The 17,970-nt window shown below is 47.6% G+C and overlaps 3 protein-coding genes and 1 pseudogene across 15 annotated transcripts; all 4 read right to left on the bottom strand.

Annotated features, from left to right (window-relative positions):
- Window positions 1-3,175: 3,175 nt before the first annotated feature.
- Window positions 3,176-3,851, bottom strand: LOC117856273 (ABC transporter I family member 1-like; annotated as a pseudogene).
- Window positions 3,852-5,320: 1,469 nt separating this feature from the next.
- On the bottom strand, window positions 5,321-6,970 carry LOC140222808 (putative disease resistance protein RGA3). The gene is given in 3 exon segments (XM_072293940.1): window positions 5,321-5,541; window positions 5,544-6,002; window positions 6,541-6,970. Coding segments are annotated over 3 exon segments (1,110 nt in total).
- LOC117856920 (ABC transporter I family member 1) lies at window positions 6,126-12,403 on the bottom strand. 13 transcript variants are annotated; one of them, XM_034739362.2, is made up of 8 exons: window positions 11,997-12,403; window positions 10,655-10,714; window positions 9,266-10,586; window positions 8,437-8,496; window positions 8,244-8,283; window positions 7,127-7,932; window positions 6,663-7,000; window positions 6,126-6,564 (listed from the first exon to the last, which is right to left on the bottom strand). In XM_034739362.2, exon 3 carries the CDS (start codon window positions 10,280-10,282, stop codon window positions 9,605-9,607), a length of 678 nt encoding a protein of 225 aa, XP_034595253.1. In that variant the 5' UTR covers window positions 10,283-10,586; window positions 10,655-10,714; window positions 11,997-12,403; the 3' UTR covers window positions 6,126-6,564; window positions 6,663-7,000; window positions 7,127-7,932; window positions 8,244-8,283; window positions 8,437-8,496; window positions 9,266-9,604. The 13 variants fall into 13 exon arrangements, with proteins under 13 accessions (XP_034595253.1, XP_034595254.1, XP_034595255.1 ...); XM_034739363.2 differs by lacking the exon at window positions 11,997-12,403 and adding an exon at window positions 10,828-11,972; XM_034739364.2 differs by lacking the exon at window positions 11,997-12,403 and adding an exon at window positions 11,161-11,972.
- Window positions 12,404-15,106: 2,703 nt separating this feature from the next.
- Window positions 15,107-16,315, bottom strand: LOC117856272 (ABC transporter I family member 1-like). Its single transcript, XM_034738667.2, has 2 exons — window positions 15,369-16,315; window positions 15,107-15,235 (listed from the first exon to the last, which is right to left on the bottom strand). Exon 1 carries the CDS (start codon window positions 15,982-15,984, stop codon window positions 15,526-15,528), a length of 459 nt encoding a protein of 152 aa, XP_034594558.1. The 5' UTR covers window positions 15,985-16,315; the 3' UTR covers window positions 15,107-15,235; window positions 15,369-15,525.
- Between the last annotated feature and the right edge of the window lie 1,655 nt (window positions 16,316-17,970).

Genomic DNA, 17,970 nt, shown 5'->3' with positions numbered 1-17,970 from the left:
CTTTCCAAAGACTACATTTACATCCTTTATCATCTCGAAGACATGCTTTCCATTACGGTGCGCAGGTTTTTTATGATGGTCTGACGCCCCTTTGAAATGCATCCCGCTCTTTCTCAACTGGTGGTGAGCAGGGAGAAATCGACGATGACCCATATAGACGACCTTCTTACAGTGCTTCAAATACATGCTATCTGTGTCGTCTAAACAGTGGGTGCAGACCCGATATCCCTTATTTGTCTGTCCCAAAAGGTTACTCAGTGTAGGCCAATCATTGATGGTTATGAACAACAATGCTCATAGATTAAAGATCTCCTATCTATCCTCATCCCACACACGTACACCTTCTTCCTTCCAGAGCTGTAAAAGGTCATCAACCAACGGTCTTAGGTACACGTCAATGTCATTACCAGGTTGTTTTGGGCCTTGGATAAGCGTGGCATCATAATCAACTTCCGCTTCATGCACAGCCAAGGAGGAAGGTTGAACATACATAGGGTCACAGGCCAAGTACTATGGCCACTACTCAACTCACCGAATGGATTGAATCCATCAGTACTTAAACCAAACCTTATGTTCCTTGCTTCACTTTCAAAGTCCGGGAATGCTCTATCAATTGATCTCCACTGGGCCCCATCTGCGGGGTGTCTCAGCATCTCATCTTCCATACGTTTTTCTTTGTGCCATCGCATCAACTTAGCATTCGCCTTGTTCCTAAACAAGCGCTTCAAGCGTGGTATTATAGCGAAATACCACATCACCTTCACGGGAACTCTCTTCTTGGGAGACTGCCCCTCGACGTCACCAGGATCATCTCGCTTGATCTTATACCGCAGCACTTCGTAGACGGGACAAGCATCCATTTTCTCATATTCATCACCACAATAGAGGATACAATCATTAGGGCATGCGTGTATCTTCTGAACATCCAATCCGAGAGGGCAAATAATCTGTTTAGCTTCATATATTGTGGACGGTAATTCATTATTCTCGGGAAGAATCTTCTTGACAATGTTCAACATTCCCTGAAATAGCTTATCGGACACACCATTTTTTGCCTTCCATTGCACAAATTCTAGTGTCGTACCTAGTTTTTATGGCCCTGCTGGCAATCTGGGTACAACAATTTTTGGTGATCATCTATCATGCGCTGCAACTTTGCTGCTTCCTTCTCAGTTTTGCAATCTCTATGTGCATTTCGTAGCACCTGACCAAGGTCATCAGTAGGGCCATTTTCTGCAAACTCATCTTCATCAACCTCGCCCATTGTAGTATCTGGATAAGCTTGACTTGCAACCCAGTCCGAAATGTTGTCATTCTCCTCCTTCTCCTCGTCGTATTCCATTACAACCCCTCTTTCACCGTGCTTGGTCCAAACCAAATAGTTAGGCATGAAACCGTATCTAAACAAGTGGTTGTGAATAGTCCCCCAGGAATCCTTTGAATAGTCCTTCTTGTTATTGCATTGGAAGCATGGACAACATACGAACCCATTCTCTGGCTTGTTCGCTTTGGCCACTTCGAGAAAATAATGCAAGCCATCAATAAACACCTCACTCCGTCTGTCTGCATTATACATCCATTGCTGGTCCATCTGCATTGTATTACGCATAAAAATGGATTACACTTGAAAATGGATTACGCGTGAAAATTGATTACACTTGAAAATGGATTACGCGTGAAAATTGATTACACTTAAAAATGGATTACGCGTGAAAATTGATTACACTTGAAAATGGATTCATGATTGAAAGCATGTCAAACGTTGTAGTGCAAATAATGCTAAAAGTTTAGATATAGATACAAATACACATATTTAAATTAAAGATCCAAACAACATGATACAATACAACAAGCCATCCACTGGTTATTATCTAGGAGGACTTTAAGCATCCTTGGGCGGTGAAGACGAAGGTTCCGCTGACCCAGCATCATCCTGTGGTTTATTTGTGCTGCTTGAAACGGTAGTACTAAGTGGATGTGAAACACCCGGGACTGAATGTGGAGCATAACGACCACCAAAAGAAGGTTCCTGACCCGCGGCAACAGCTTCTTCATGACGTTTCTGCAAATAAAGAAGCATTGCTTTCTCCAACGCGCTTATTTACTTCGGCTTATCCTGAGGGCCAACTATGATTTTCCCCTTGCCAAAAGAGGAACGATGATCGCCCCCACCATCGCCAATTCCTCCAGTAGCAGAAGCCATCTATGTACAAAAATTCTTACCTTAGCACTGCAGAACTTGTTGAACTTGAAGACCGTGATCATCTGGCGAGCATGTTCTCAACTGGGCGGCACTGCACTTCGTCATGAAAGAGGTTTGATTCTATGAAAAAGGAGACACGGTCACGATGTCCGTATCCACTCTTTCTCGTAGAATCGAACCTCCTTCTTGACATACGTTGCTGCTCGGCGGAGAACATTCTCGCCGAGATGAACACGGTATGCAAGTTCAACAAGTATGGATTTGAAAAATCATATTGAATTTGATAAGATAAACCGTCTAGACAAGGTAGCATCATTCTTAAACCACTGCAAGAATACATACTATATATGACACATCAATCTCCCTCATATTCTAGCTCAAAATACCTCTCCATTTTCTACTTCATCACATTCTAGCAAATAAACTTTCCATCTCCAAAGCATAAATCAAAGCATAACATGAGGATGAAGTAGCAAACCTTCACAACACTTGTGTTGGCTGAATGAAATTCCCACGAAAATGAGGGAAAAAAATTCGGGCAGCACCTCCCTTGCTTCGGCACCACCGGAGAGTAGGTGAAGCTCAGCTCTCTATCTTTGTGGTGGACTGGCTTGGGCTGGAGGAGGAAGAAAGGCCTCTATCTTGGTATATAATGGGGATGAGTTATTATCCCGGTTAAAACCTCCAACCAAGACAAAAAGGAACACCTTTTGTCCCAGTTGAAAGTTTACTCCCGGTTGGAGCCTCCAACCGGGACAAAAGGGTGGCCCTTTTGTCGTCCAACCGGGACAAAAGGGTAAACCCACCGACACCCCGGAACTAGCCGTTACAACCGGGACTAAAGGGGGGCCTTTAGTCCCAGTTGCAAATACCAACTGGGAGTAAATCTCCCCTCCATTTTTGCCTACCGTGACGCACCCCCTTTTCTCCCGGACCTACTTTAAACTGGGATAAAAGGGGGCGCATCGAAAGTCAGTTTTCTACTAGTGAATGGACAATATCAACCAACGTCTTCCTCCGGGGGAACCTCTGTAGAAGCCAAACAGACTTGGAATCGTCAGTCTCGATGGGTAGGTGTGTGGCCACGAACACGATCCCACCCTTCTTTCGGTGCTCCGCGATGATGCACTCGAGCAGCCTAGTGGATGAAGGGCTCATCCAGCAGCTAGATCAGGTAGTCGATGGCAAGCAGCTTGGCGAGCTGCAGCCGCTTCTGCTACCCCATGGAGAGCATCCTGGACTTCTCGTTCTTGAGCCTTCTGAGCTCCATGAGCTCGATGGCTGGGCCCACCCTGCTATCGTCCTTCCCCTCGAGGAGCTCGAACCACTGCACGTTCTCCAACACTGTGAGCTTCTCCTAGATGGTGTACTTGAGTGACATCTAGTTGAGTTGCAGCTTGTACTGCTGGAACACGCCTAGGGAGGTGATGTCGTGGTCGTTCCAGAGGATCTCCCCCGTCGAGGGCCGTGAGAAGCCCGCCAGCATGCGGAGCAAGGTTGTCTTCCGCGAGCTGTTGGCGCTGGTGAGGATGAGGGTCGTGCCGTCGTGAATGTTGAGGTTCATGTCCCGAAGCACCGTCTGCTCGTTCCACAAGCACGAGACATTGTTGAGCAGGAGTTGAGGCGGCGAGCAGCGGAGCGGCAGCATCTGGCTGAGTGGTCGGGTTGCTCGAGAGCTGGTGAGTGGATTGGAGGTGGATGGATGGGCGTGGTGAGGTGGGTGGCCCTAGGGTGGAGGCGGTGGCAATGGTTGGGAGAGTGCAGCGGCAGGCAGCACGCGGAGAGGCTGTGTGGGAGGGCTACTGAGTGGAGTGATGTGGGTGTTAGGCCATGTGGACTACGGAGTGCCCGAGTTTGTTGGTTTTGGGTGGGCTCAGTGTAGTTTGGAAACTGGGTGGGCTCAGTGTAGTTTGGAAACTGGGCCTAGAGTGGGAATGGTAATTTGGTCACCTTCTCCCAAATCTTGAACATTAACATTTCTGCAATTTGACCAATTTGAGTGGGAGCAAACTCTTGACACAAGGATTTATCCCGTGGTATCGGTAGGCACTAAGCCACCACTAGTCCACGTTGTTAAAACACTGACACAAGAATATTGCTTCCCTATCATCAAGTCTCTCCCAAGGTGCTCCTTGATTTGCCACAAAGGCTCGTGCCAAGTAATTCGGTCACCTTGATGCCATCTTCACTAAGGAGCTTCTCCATGAAGGAAAGGGGTCTCCACATCCCCTGCACAAGGTCGTCGACGCTGCTCCACTCCAAGTTGTAGGGTCGAAGACTTGCCAGCAAGGCACCAAGGCTCCAAGGTGCCGGCACACCTCTTGTACAGCGGTGGTTCACTCTAGAACCTGATCACAAGGTTATCAAACCTTGCACTCACTCCTCTCTAGGCCTATCCTAGCACTAATCACTCTCCTAAGATTGTGCTAAGCCATTGATGGATCACTTAAGCACTTTCGTGGCATAGATGTGTTCTTGATGAGTCTTGGTCTTTAATGCATCCCTAGACACTCCAGCAACTCCAAATGGGCGAGTAGTGGGGGTATAAATAGTCCCAAGGGCTCAAAGATTCGTTGCTCCAACGGCTAGTGAAAAAATATACCATCGGATGTTCCGATGGTATATTTTTGGCTTGCATCGGAACATCCGGTGCAACTAGCCATTGGACTCCCCGCGTCCAAATTCCTGAGAAATTTATCCGACGCTTTATTCGATGCCCCATCGGATCATCCGGTGCCACTGTTCACGTCACATAGTTGTTGAATCCCCCTGACGTCATTGCTCCAACAATTTCTCCGATGGTGCCGTCAGCTCATCCAATGCTGAAGCATTTCTGGCCAAAACCTTCTGTTTGATTTCAAAGTAAATATGCTTCGTCCGATGGTCAACTACAAAGGGTATCGGAACATCCGGTGCTATAGGGTTTCCTTGGTAAATGAATTTCACTACCATAATTGCTTCCTAAACTCAGGTACCTTAGGTGGGCAGGTTTTTTAAGTTTTGAAAACTCCAAGCGAGACCACATTTCTGACAAGCAAAAAACACGAAGACCATTTGCCTTGCTGATCAAATCACCAAAAAATCCAGTGAATCTTTCATCCAATCTTCCAAGGACCATCAAAGTTCGTAAGTTCTCAATCTTGAAGGTAGAAAATCAAAGCTAAGCTTCAGTGCAGGCATAATGTCATCGTCACCGGTTAGCAATTCACATTCTTTACTCTCTAGGACTCTTTTCCAATGATTTTGTTCAAGGTGGTTCCTCCATAATCTACCTACAGTTTTCACCGCAAGAGGGGAGCCTTTTAGTTTCTTCACTCTCTCTTTCCCAGTGTCAAGTAACGCCTGGTTTTTTATTCCCCACCATCAAACACATAAGATTCGAATAACTCCCAAAATTCTTGTTCACCTAAGCCTTCCAGTTCTATTGTATTATTTGTTGTTCTAACCATTTGTGCTAGTGCTAGAGACCTGCTCGTGACAAGAACTATGTTTCCCTTTGTTTGCCCCTTTTTAAGTGGTGTTAACAGCCTATCACATTCACCATTATTGACAGGATCCCACATATCATCCAGGACAAGCAAAAACCATTTCAATTTTAATCTTTGTTCAATAAGCTTCTCCTTTGGGGCACTACTGTCCTCCTTATTGACTTCAGGGATAGACTTGGCAATCTCTTCTAGTGATCTGGCCGCATTGGCCGCATTGAAATTGATAGATACACATACCCAAATCCTCAGGTTGAAGTTTTTTTCAACTTCGTTATAAATATGTTGTGCGAGAGTTGTTTTCCCCGTACCACCTAGACCAACAATTGGAAGCAGTCAAGTCCTTGCTATGACAGTCTTCTGCAGTAATGATATCTTTAATTCTATTTGTCTCGATGTTAGGAAACAAATCTCAAGGAGACTCGAACACAACAATGTAGGAAAAACACTTGTGGTCTCGTTCCAAAAATTATCCATCCCTTTACAATAGGGTAGGACACCTTTTATAGTGTCCCGGAGTCATTTTACATACTATAAATACCCTTTCTCACCTACTACATTCCTACAATATGCCGTACATAAAAATCTTTAGGAGTAACTTGTACAACTTGAACTCTCCTACCGAGTCACGCTTCTCACGTCTCCAGGCAATCACGCTAATCATACCTTCAGGGGTTCACGGTTCTCCCGTCTCCTTGCAGTCATGCTTTTCACGCCTCTGCATCTTTAGCCTTGTGCTGGTAGACTCCTTAACCTCGTGCTCTAGCCTTGCGCTGGTAGACTCCTTAACCTCGTGCTTAAAAGCTTCTTAGCCTCGAGCTGAAAAAGTAGCTCAGCCTTTGTGCCTTCAACCTTGGCGCATCCATCTCAGCGATCCTGAGTAGAAAAACATAGTGAATCCTGAGTAGAAAAACATAGTGAAGAGCTCGTCGCTTGAGGTTAACGTCGAGCGCCCGAGGTACGCCATTTCATACTTTAGCATGTCGGCGTCGGCGGCCTCAAAGGTGCCGTCGAGAAAGTCCTGGATGCGGAAGTACACCAGCTCGTCGAGTGCGTCATCAGTGTCGTACGCCAGCTGTTGTAGCATGAGCAGAAGCTCCTTGGGCTGCGGATCTCCCTGCCCTCCGCGTTGTCGAGCATCCAATGCGCGTACAGCAGCTCCATCTTGAGCGCACCAATGTTGGAGCCCAGCACAGTACTGTCGACCTTTGAGGTTGCAGGATGGAGCAATAGAAAAACCATCAGGACATGCCTCTACTGGTACTGACATTGCTGTTGCCATTGCTAGAGGAGCAAAACAAAAGGGATGCAGCTGTGACAAATTGATGCAAAATGAAAGAGTTCAATAAGGCTGATTGACAGAAAATACCCACATGACCCATAACGATTTAAATGAATTACAACGTATTTTAAATCTGGTGAAAAGAGTAGTGCAGACCCTCATTTTGTCAAGCTCATTAGCCTTCTTCTTCATGACATCCTTCGTTTCATTGATTTTGGCTTGCATCATCAGCTTGTGTGCCTTTTCTTCATGGCTCTCCATCTCACAATATTGTTTGACTTGTTGCACTGTTACATTTTCCTTATTTCCAAGAGAGATGGCTTCGTCCAAAGCAAAAATAAGCTCAAATGCTGTTTTACAGACACCTTCCTCATCCAAGGGTTAAAGAGACGGTAGTATAGGAATATTACTGTGAAAGAACATACCACTGAATAGTAGCATGAAGTTAATATATACACAGCTCTCAGAAATGAGATTCATATTGGTTAAGATTTTGCATAGATACTTTCAAGTACCTATAGTGCATGTTGCATTTTAAGTTTTCCCCCTCAGTAATATGTAAAATCTGTAAAATCCAGATAGGCCAGTATGGCCATCTTGAGCCTATGTTCTTGAAGTTAACACCCCCACCCACCCCCAAAAAAACCAAGTTTCTATTTTAATTCATATTAAATAGGATCAAACAAATAAGGTAATTTCCAAAGAATCAGAAGATTAATATATGCAAAAGTAGGATACGAGCTTGGAGAGCAGCCTCAAAGTGTCCAGATCTTTAAGAATATTGCTCTACTTGTTTGTGATAAGTAGAAGATACAAACCTTCAATAGGTTTATAAACATAACGCACATTTTCAGTTCCAACATATGTGTGCTGCTTCCCACTCCCAACCAGTTTCGGGAATGCAGCGAGTAATCCTTCAATTCTTATGCGAGACATGTCAACAAACTGTCTTGAAACAAGTGCTGCGAATGAAAACAGAAAAAAAAAACAGCCTTCAGCTTAGTCCCTTCACTTCTTTTAAAGAAAAAAGTAGCAACCGTGGGGGAAAGCTAGATAAACTGAAACACACAGTCGTTTCATATTATGTGAACCCATAGACTTATATAAGTAAAGAACCAACTAGTTAGCAATATGATTATGTGATAGGATGCAACCATGTAGCACACGGTGACTAGAATTAACAGAAGTACATAACAGATAAACAAGGAGGTACAAAATAAAATTGTATGGGAATCGACAATAGCGAAGAATCTGATTAACTGAAACACCATACCTTTTCCTTACTTTGAAACGATGGAAGCTGCAAGAACCACCTGGGGGTACACAAAAAAAAAATTAAAAAAACAATCAGCCCTTCCAGAAACAAGATACAATAACAAAATAGCAGCAAAGGGTTAAATGCCAGAATGTTCATTGACATTAGTAAATCAGTTTATTAGCACTAAATAAGAAACCAATTAGCGTACCATCTTCAATGGTTTTGTTGATCACCTGAATTATCAAGACCAAGCCCACGAACTATGCACCTGCCACAGGAAAACAATCACTCAGTGATCAGAGAAGCCACAAAGATTATCAGATCTGAGAAAAAAGAAGAAGGGGTAGTTGCAGGTATTCATTCCAACAAGTTGACAGAAGCTCTCAAGAGCAAGGAAAGGGCAACTAGCTTGCTCTTGTGATGTGATTTCAGCAATGCTTTGCACATGAAATCAACAGCAAACAAGGAGTGGATCAGGCGTATCATATGACGCAGAGTGGATCTCACTACAGCACAGGTCCAGTTGGACGACTGATTTTGATACTTTGTTTAATATCCAATCAGTAAGTTCTCGGTAAATCTGCAAGGTACTGCCTATCCTGACTTACACATAGCACTAGAAAAAAATAGAAATGCCTCAACTTGAAGAAATGACTTATTTCTCAGAATTCTGCTTGTACAATTAAAACTAGGATTAGCTTGCTAGAGAAGTAAACTTGCTGATTTATGCAGAGGATTCCCATGAGCACAAACGATATGTAAACTAAGGCTGCCAGAAGAGATAAACCAAGTGGACAACTATTAAATGCAGATCAAACATTGTTTATTTATCCGTTAAACACGACATCACATTTTGGAAATGCAGCCAGCCACTTGTACTGAACATATTGCGGTGATAGGAATAGCTGCACAAAGATTTCTAAGCTGTAAAATTATAAACAGGATCAGACTGAACGCGGATGTTAGGACAGAAATAAATGTTAATCGATGCATAAAAGTGTGAGAAAACAGATGTTCCTAAACCACACATCAGTTACCTGGTCCTGTACAAAGGTCTGCAAATTTGGTCAAGGTTCCCGGCTTACACCACTTGAAGCTTCAGATGGGATAAGCAAATCATCAGTAAAACCTACTGCACCATGAATAGGAAACAAAAGAAGATTCCACCAGCAAGTAGAACATATGGACCAATGCATCAAAACCATAATCACAAAGAACAGCTCCACATATATCGACATTGTGAATGTGTTGTCCATGTTTTCCCGAATATAGAATCACAAACGCAGCATCACTCAAAAATTGCTCCAACAGCATTCAGACAGATAGCCGGAGAAGAATTAGAGACATACAGCTAAATTCCTGTGCTCACATTGACATCAATGGACAAGATCAACCAGCGTCTTCCTCCGGGGGAACCTCTGCGGAAGCCGAAGGGACATGGAATCCTCAATCTCGATGGGCAGGTGCGTGGCCACGAACACGATCCCACCCTTCTTCCGGTGCTCCGCGATGATGTACTCGAGCAGCCTAGTGCCCTCCGCATCCAGCGCGACGGAGGGCTCATCCAGCAGCCATATTGGGCGGTCGATGGCTAGCAGCCTGGCAAGCTGCAGCCGCTTCCGCTGCCCCATGGAGAGCATCCTAGACTTCTCGTTCATGAGCCTGCCGAGCCCCATGAGCTCGATGGCTGGGCCTGCCCTGCTACCGTCCTTCCCCTCGAGGAGCTCGAACCACTGCACGTTCTCCAGTACCGTGAGCTTCTCCTTGACGGCGTCCTTGAGCGACATCCAGTTGAGCTGCAGCTTGTACTGCTGGAACACGCCCGGGGAGGTGACGTCATGGCCGTTCCAGAGGATCTCCCCCGCTGAGGGCCGCGAGAAGCCCGCCAGCATGCGGAGCAGGGTGGTCTTGCCGGAGCCGTTGGCGCCGGTGAGGACAAGGGCCGTGCCGTCGTTGACGCTGAGGTTGATGTCACGGAGCACCGTCTGTGCGTTCCGCATGCACGAGACATTGTTGAGCAGGAGCCGCGGTGGCGGGGAGCGGAGCGGCAGCATCTGGCTGAGTGGTCGGGTGGCTCGAGAGCTGGTGAATCGGTTGGAGGTGGACGTACGGGCGCGGCGAGGTGGGTGGCCCCGGGGTGGAGGTGGTGGCGATGGTTGGGGGAGTGCGGCGGCGAGCGGCGCACGGAGAGACCGTGTGGGAGGGCAGCTGAGAGGAGTGAGGCGGGTGTTGGGCCGTGCGAACTGCGGAGTGCCTGAGTTGGGTGGTTGTGGGTGGGCTCAGTGTAGTTTGGTAACTGGGACTAGAGCGGGGATGGTAATTGGGTCACCTTCTCCCAAATCTTGAACATTAACATTTCTGCAATTTGATGATTTGACAATAGTAAATCAGTTTATTAGCACTAACTAAGAAACCAATTAGCGTACCATCTTCAATGGCTTTGTTGATCACCGGAATTATCAAGACCAAGCCCACAAACTATGCACCTGCCACAGGAAAACAATCACTCAGTGATCAGAGTAGCCACAAAGATTATCAGATCTGAGAAAAGAAGAAGAAGGGGTAGTTGGAGGTATTCATTCCAACAAGTTGACAGAACCTCTCAAGAGCAAGGAAAGGGCAACTAGCTTGCTCCTGTGATGTGATCTCAGCAATGCTTTGCACATGACATCAACAGCAAACAGGGAGTGGACAGTGGCGGACCTAGGATTTTACCATAGGGTATGCCAAAAAAAAAATATTATGCAATTCGAGAAAACCATTTACAATTTGGTAAAATCATATTCTAATTCGGTAAGCCACATGCACTAAATAACATGATAAGTCTTAAATTCAAAGATTAAGCTAGAAACAATAACAAATCACAATATAAATAGTTCAAATGAAATACAAATAGTTCGAAATATAGCATAAAAGAAACTTAAAATATTACTTGTCTGCTTTGTTTACCCGCCACTTTTTGATGAATGTCTAGATTATATCATCTTCATTCACTTGGAAGAAAATATCCCGCTCAATGAATGTGACTAGACAATCGTCCAAAATACCATCACCTAGCTTATTCCTTGACTTTGTTTTCACTACAACCAATGCAGAAAATACCCTTTCAACTCTCGCTGTTGCCACTGGTAAACGCAATATCAATTTGAGAAGCAAGTAAACCATATCATACACTTTGTGCCTCCGTGTTTGAACAAGCTTAACTGAGAGATCAATGATGTTGTCTAGACCCTTGAGGAGTACCTAAGAGCCTAAACAGCTAATTAGCATGGGAGCCAACTGCCAAGCAATGAATATCTAACATTAAAGGTGAACCTCTGTCACATACACCTGATTCCAAGCACCCTACTAACCATCAGGATATGTCTCGAAGCCAAAATAGAACATGCTAAGTAGTAAGTACCACTGTAATCAGTACAAAGATCAGAAATGTAATTGTTGCAGCAATTCACTAGGGGAGAAAACAGAGTCTCTAAAATCAAACATGGAAGGCTGATTGAGACAACGACTAATCGACTAGCCATCAGGGAATCGAACGACCATGGCGTCTACGACGCACGCAAGCAAGTGTTAATGAACTAGTCCTACTTGTGCTGTTGCTGGCTTGCTGCACAGCAAGCACACCCCAGAACACGAGGGCGTCAGCAAATTAACCATTGCGCCGAGCACGCGTGAGGCGACAATGCTGAGGGTTCCTCAACCATGGCACGAGAGGGGAGGGGAGGGGAGGAGGGTACGGAGGGGTTTGTTAACTCGTGGCTCGCTCACCTCGGCAGGCGTCAGCGAAGAGGATGGCGGCCTCGACGGTGGTGGCGGCGAAGGAGTTTCCCGCGGCGCAGGCGGGGAGGAGCGCGCCGAGGCGGGCGGCGTCGACGGGGAAGCCGAGGAGGAGCGGGTTGCGGAGCAGGTGGCAGAGGCAGCCTCCCCTCCGCTCCCTCCCGACGGGTAGACGGCGCGGAGGAAGGCGACGCAGCAGGCGTCGGTGGGTGCCGGCGGGGACGCGGCCAGCGGCGGCGCCACCGCCGCCACGTGCGGCAGGCACGGCGAGATGGACACGATCGTCCGCCGCGCACCGCGCCGCTGCGTCCCGCGCGGAGGCGTAGGCGGCGGAATCGAAGGCGGGGGCGTGGGCGTCCGCGGCGGAGGCCGGGGCCGGGAGGAGGGACGCGGCGGATGCGGCCGCGAGGAGGCGGCGGCGACGACGAAGCGTCGCGAGACGAGGGCACGAGGCGGCGGCGGTGACGGAAGGGTTTGATGTTTTTTTCTTTTTACTTGTGGGCTAATGGGCTGTATCTGTTGCTCTAATAGCCGGATATGCCGCCAGGTCTTGTTTAGTTGTCAAAATTGGAAGTGCCAAAATTACTGTGCTGGTACTGTAGCACACTGTAGCGTTTCGTTTGTATTTGTGAATTATTATCCAAACATTGACTAATTAGGCTCAAAAGATTCGTCTCGTAAAGTACAACAAAACTGTGCAATTAGTTTTTAATTTTATCTACATTTAGTACTCCATGCATGTACCGCAAGTTTGATGTGATGGGGAATCTTCTTTTTGCATAGTGTCAAAGTTGGGAGTTGGGGTGAAGTAAACAAGGGCCTACCCGGCATACCCTCTGGTCCGCCCCTGCGAGCGTATCAGACGTATCACATGACGCAGAGTACATTATGTTGAGGATCATAATAAATTCAGTTTTAGATGCCTATCCAAACAAACAGATGGATGCGCTCCATGAACCATGCTTCGCACCCCATTTTCGCTCAATTACATTATTAAAATGTTGCCGAGGACATTCAGCTGTCAGCCCTACCGTTGGTGCGAAGCTGACAAGCTGGATCTAGAAGAGTACCAAGAGGAAATTGACAGAGGTAGCCTGATCTAGAAGAGTGCAACCACCCTTGATGTGCGGTGGTCACTAGGACAAAGCGTTTTCACAAACGCCTCCACATGCAGGATTTGGGGGTGACAGCATGCACAGTCCAGGTTCAGCACTGCCCCTGACACCGCCGTCGCTGGCCGCCGGTCGCGCATCCCACAAGCCGTCCTCCACCCCGCCATTCGCTAACGAATCGGGGGAGAGGAAGAGAGAGAGAGCGGCTGAGCTCCGACGAAGGAGGAGGCGCGCGTACCTGTTGGGTGCTCGTCGTTGGCAAAGCGCCCGACGGAGGAAGGACGGCACCGCGGAGAGGGAGACGGCACGGGTGATCGGTATGAAAAATAGAGGGGGAACGCGGGGTCAGATCCATTGGAGTTGATCGGGTGACTCCACCAACCACCGCGTACGGCTGGGATCGTCTGTTTCGGGAAGTAGATATGATTTTCATGTGCCAAGAATTTCAAAAAGTGAGCTTGCGCATGCAGCCGTTGACTTATCCATTGGTTTTGATCGGTGTGTGGCAGTGAGGAGACGTCTCCATGTGCCTTGCGCGGTTGCGTAATTGCGTCTGACACCAGAAGAGTACATAGCAGCAGCACGAGCAGCATATATGCGGGCAACCAAGCAAGTTACTGGCAACAGCTTTGGCAGCTTTTGCATCGCCGGAAGTCAGCGCCTTGAGCACAACTGATGAAAATGCTGCTGCCAGAGGACGAAAACCAATGACGAGAGAAACGTACGATCAGAATTTGATCGACGAATGAAGTTGGCCTGTGAACCGAATCGATGTTGCCTCCATCCGGTGCCTACTCTACCCGAACGAAAACCCATGTTGCTAGCCTGCCCACGCCAAGCAATGCAACACGGGAAACGGCAGGCCAACAATGAACAAGTTGCCGGCCAGATGTTGGAACGTACAGGAAATTAATCGTCAGCAGGCGGCGCTAGTCATACTGATGGCATTGCTGTTGCCTGCAGAGAGGATCGGAGGAAGAAGTTGTTTTTCTTCACTACGCGATGATGGTGTGTGAAGCTGCGATTACCGGAGAGGCTTCGTGTTTCGTGTTCTGATCCAATTTCACTAGCTAAGCTAGTAGCCTAGTCTGTTGTTGCGCGTTGCGGTTTCTGCAAGCATCAAGAGTCTGCATGGAATGGAAATGGCGGAGAGTCAACCGCCGCGGAGATGAGCTCGGCGACGAATAATCAGCCAGCCGGGGACATACGGGAATCATGGCCGATCAGCTGCAGCGTGCCCTCGTTGCCCAATCTTGATGACGAAGCAGCAGCCTACGAGGCGCCCGCTGCCTGCGTAGAGTACAGTATTCCAAGCAGTACATGTATCCTCCTGCTTTGTTCTCTACGTACGCAGGTTTAATCTGTGAGGCGGGCTTTACAAACTTTGGGAGTAAAAATAAAACTGACCGTATATTCTCTGAATTGGCTGTGTTCTGCACAACACATTATCGCCGGCCACAAGTCCACAACTGACCCTATATGTAATATGATTACTTAACTACCACACCAGCCTGTATTCTCTGAAGTATTCAACAGCAGGCTGCGTTGTGCCGTTCTGACTCTCTATGATGTTTCAGAAATTATACTTCGGCCGAGGCCAACAACACGCTGCAGGATGAACGGTAGTCCTGCATATCAAAAACCATTCCCAGAATATAATTGATTTGTAGCCAAGGAAAGGACAGCATTTAGTTGCAGGAAACTGCTTGAATAATCGAGAGTTTCCCAAAGCTATATTGTCATGGGAAAACACACTACTGTCCGAGTACAGTGCAAGTCGTAGTTTTCTGATGTCTACTCAGGAATTGGGACGTGAGGAAACCTCAAAACATTCAATTTTATCTCAAAATTGCATCAGACCACTGAACCTGAACACTTGCCTTGCTTCCAGAGCATGCTCTGAGCGAGTTTTGAGGACGCCCTGAAGGCCTGAACTGGTGTCACACTGTCATCCCTATGTATTTGCATATTACTGGGAGCATTTTGTCTCTGGATGCTTAAACTTGGTCTTCCAATTATCGCGACAACTTGACGGATGCAAGAATCATTGTCCAACGTACCAGCTTCGTGAGCAAAGTGATATCGATCTTGTCAAAGATTGTGCTCTTTGCAAGATCCCTGTTGGCAACAGTAATGACAAAATAGTGAACTCTCGATCAATGTTCCTCCAGGGAAAAATAATACTAGTATTTACAAATGTAATACAGTCTACAGCCATCTGAAACGGGCCTGAGCAAAGTGTAACACTCACCTCATATGCAAATCACGGCCAGTTTCTACAAGCTCGAGCAGCAGCAGATACACTTGCAACTCAGATTAACTTCGAGTGCAATGTGAAGAACCATTTGGTCGATAGCTCCTCAAGATGGCACAACTTGAAAAAATGGCTAGGCCGGCCAATCACAAGGTTAATCGTGAAACGAGTAGGGCTTAAGTGTGCAGAACTGCAGACTACAGAGTATAAACTTCATGAGCTTGCTGAGCCCCATGAGCTCGATGGCCGGGCCCGCCCTACTGCCGTCCTTCCCCTTGAGGAGCTCGAACCACTGCAAGTTCTCCAGCACCATTAGCTTCTCCTTGACGTCGTCCTTGGGCGACATCCAGTTGAGCTGCAGCTTGTACTGCTGGAACACGCTTGGGGAGGTGATGTCGTGGCCGTTCCAGAGGATCTCCCGCGCCGAGGACCGCGAGAAGCCTGCTAGCATGCTGAGCAGGGTGGTCTTGCCGGAGCTGCTAGCGCCGGTGAGGACGAGGGCCGTGCCGTCGTGGACGCTGAGGTTGATGTCCCGGAGCACCGTCTGCGCGTTCCGCATGCATGAGACGTTGTTGAGCAGGAGCCGCGGTGGCGGGGGGCGGAGCGGCAGCATCTGGCCGAGTGGTCTGGTGGCTCGGGAGCTGGTGAGTCGGTTGGAGGTGGACGGATGGGCTCGGCGAGGTGGGTAGCCCTGGGGTGGAGGCGGTGGCGATGATTAGGGGAGTGCGGCAGCAGGCGGCGCGTGGAGAGGCCGTGTGGGAGCGCTGCTGAGAGGAGTGAGGCGGGTGTTGGGCCGTGCGGACTGCGGAGTGCCCGAGTTGGTTGGTTGTGGGTGGGCTCAATGTAGTTTGGTAACTGGGCTGGAGCGAGGATGGTAATTGGGTCACCTTCTCCCAAATCTTAAACATTAACATTTCTGCAATTTGATGATTTGATAGGAAGCAAACTCTTGATATAATGATTTATCCCGTAGTATCGGTAGGCACTAAGCTACCACTAGTCCATGTTGTTGAAGCACTCACACAAGATTATTGCTTCCCGGTCACCATGTCTCTCCCAATGTGATCCTTTGACTTGCCACAAAGGCTCATGCCAAGTAACTCAGTCACCTTGATGTTGGGATACGAGGTAGGCTACACTAGCGCAAATCAAAATTTCTACCGCGTATAACCAGGAAGAACTGCCGTATAAGGATCACGGGATTACCACTCGACGCACTACTGGTGCGGAAGATGTAGATATGCGTCGGTGCAGTGAATACGATCACGTAGTCGTACGTAGTCGATCACGTCCAGCAGCTCCTCAGCAGCTCGTCCACGTGCAGCAAGATCGCCTCCGGTGCCGTGGCTCGTCGTCGGCTCATCGCGGCTCGTCGATGGCTCGTCCAAGTGCTGCAGGCGCAACACCTCCAAGGTATCCACACGTGCAGGGAGGAAGCGTCGCAAGCCAGACTGCTAGATCCGCGAGTTGCAACAGGCGAGGGCGTGGGAGGCGCGGCAGGTGTGTTTCGCCAAAAGGTGTAAACCCTAGGGCGCCCCCACCCCTCTATTTATAGAGGTTCCTGATGGGCCTCTGGATCCGAGGCCCATTAGTACTCCTAAACCTAATCCAACTCGGATCAGATCCGAATTGGGTTTCCAGCCCCTTAACTGTGTGACCCTATGGGTTTGGATACGTATAGACATGGCCCGAGTACTCCTACTCGGCCCAATAGTCGGTAGCGGCCTCTAGCAAGACGTGCCAACTCCTATAAGCACACGAAGATCATATCAGACGAACCATCACAACATAATATACATGCTATTCCCTTTGCCTCACGATATTTGGTCTAGCTTCAAGCCGACCGCTCTTTCTCGATCCTGTGATTCGGAATCCCTTTGTAGATTAACTCTTAACCGTACATAGCATGGCCATGCATTTTCGGATCCGATCACTCGAGGGGCCCAGAGATATCACTCTCAATCAGAGAGGGGCAAATCCCATCTTGATTGACCATGTCTCATAGCATGCTTCTTGACAAACCCGAAAGCTACCTTTATAACTACCCTGTTACGGCGTAGCGTTTGATAGCCCCTAAGTAGGTCGATCCACATCTAGAATACATGAGACAACCTCAGGTCTAAGGACAAAGCGTATATGTTGTTTAAAGAGAGAACTACTTCTCGTGTTGGGTCAGTCCTAGCACATGTCTCCACATGTGTCCACATTATTAGTTCAACATCTCCATGTCCATGACTTGTGAAACATAGTCATCAACTAATACATGTGCTAGTCTAATATTCATGTGTGTCCTCACATGAACTCCGACTAGGGACAACTTTAGAATAACCATACAAGTAAAGAGTTTCACATACAATTCACATAATTGCAAATCAATTCAAGTAGCCTTCAATGGATATTCAATGAACACAACATACAAATCATGGATACAAATGGAATATCATCATCTCTATGATTGCCTCTAGGGCATACCTCCAACACTTGATGCCGTCTTCACTAAAGGAGCTTCTCCAGGAAGGAAAGGGATCTCCACGTCCCCTGCACAAGGTCGTGGACGCCGCTCCACACCAAGCCGGAGGGTCGAAGACTTGCCGGCGAG

The sequence above is a fragment of the Setaria viridis genome, chromosome 5 (genome assembly GCF_005286985.2).
Source record: "Setaria viridis chromosome 5, Setaria_viridis_v4.0, whole genome shotgun sequence".
Taxonomy (NCBI): Eukaryota; Viridiplantae; Streptophyta; class Magnoliopsida; order Poales; family Poaceae; genus Setaria; species Setaria viridis.
This window is presented reverse-complemented; position numbering and strand designations above follow the sequence as displayed.

Excerpts from the sequence above, each read along its gene's own strand:
- LOC117856920 (XM_034739359.2), bottom strand. The coding sequence starts at position 10,282 with ATGCTGCCGCTCCGCTCCCCGCCACCGCGGCTCCTGCTCAACAATGTC.
- LOC117856272 (XM_034738667.2), bottom strand. The coding sequence starts at position 15,984 with ATGCTGCCGCTCCGCCCCCCGCCACCGCGGCTCCTGCTCAACAACGTC.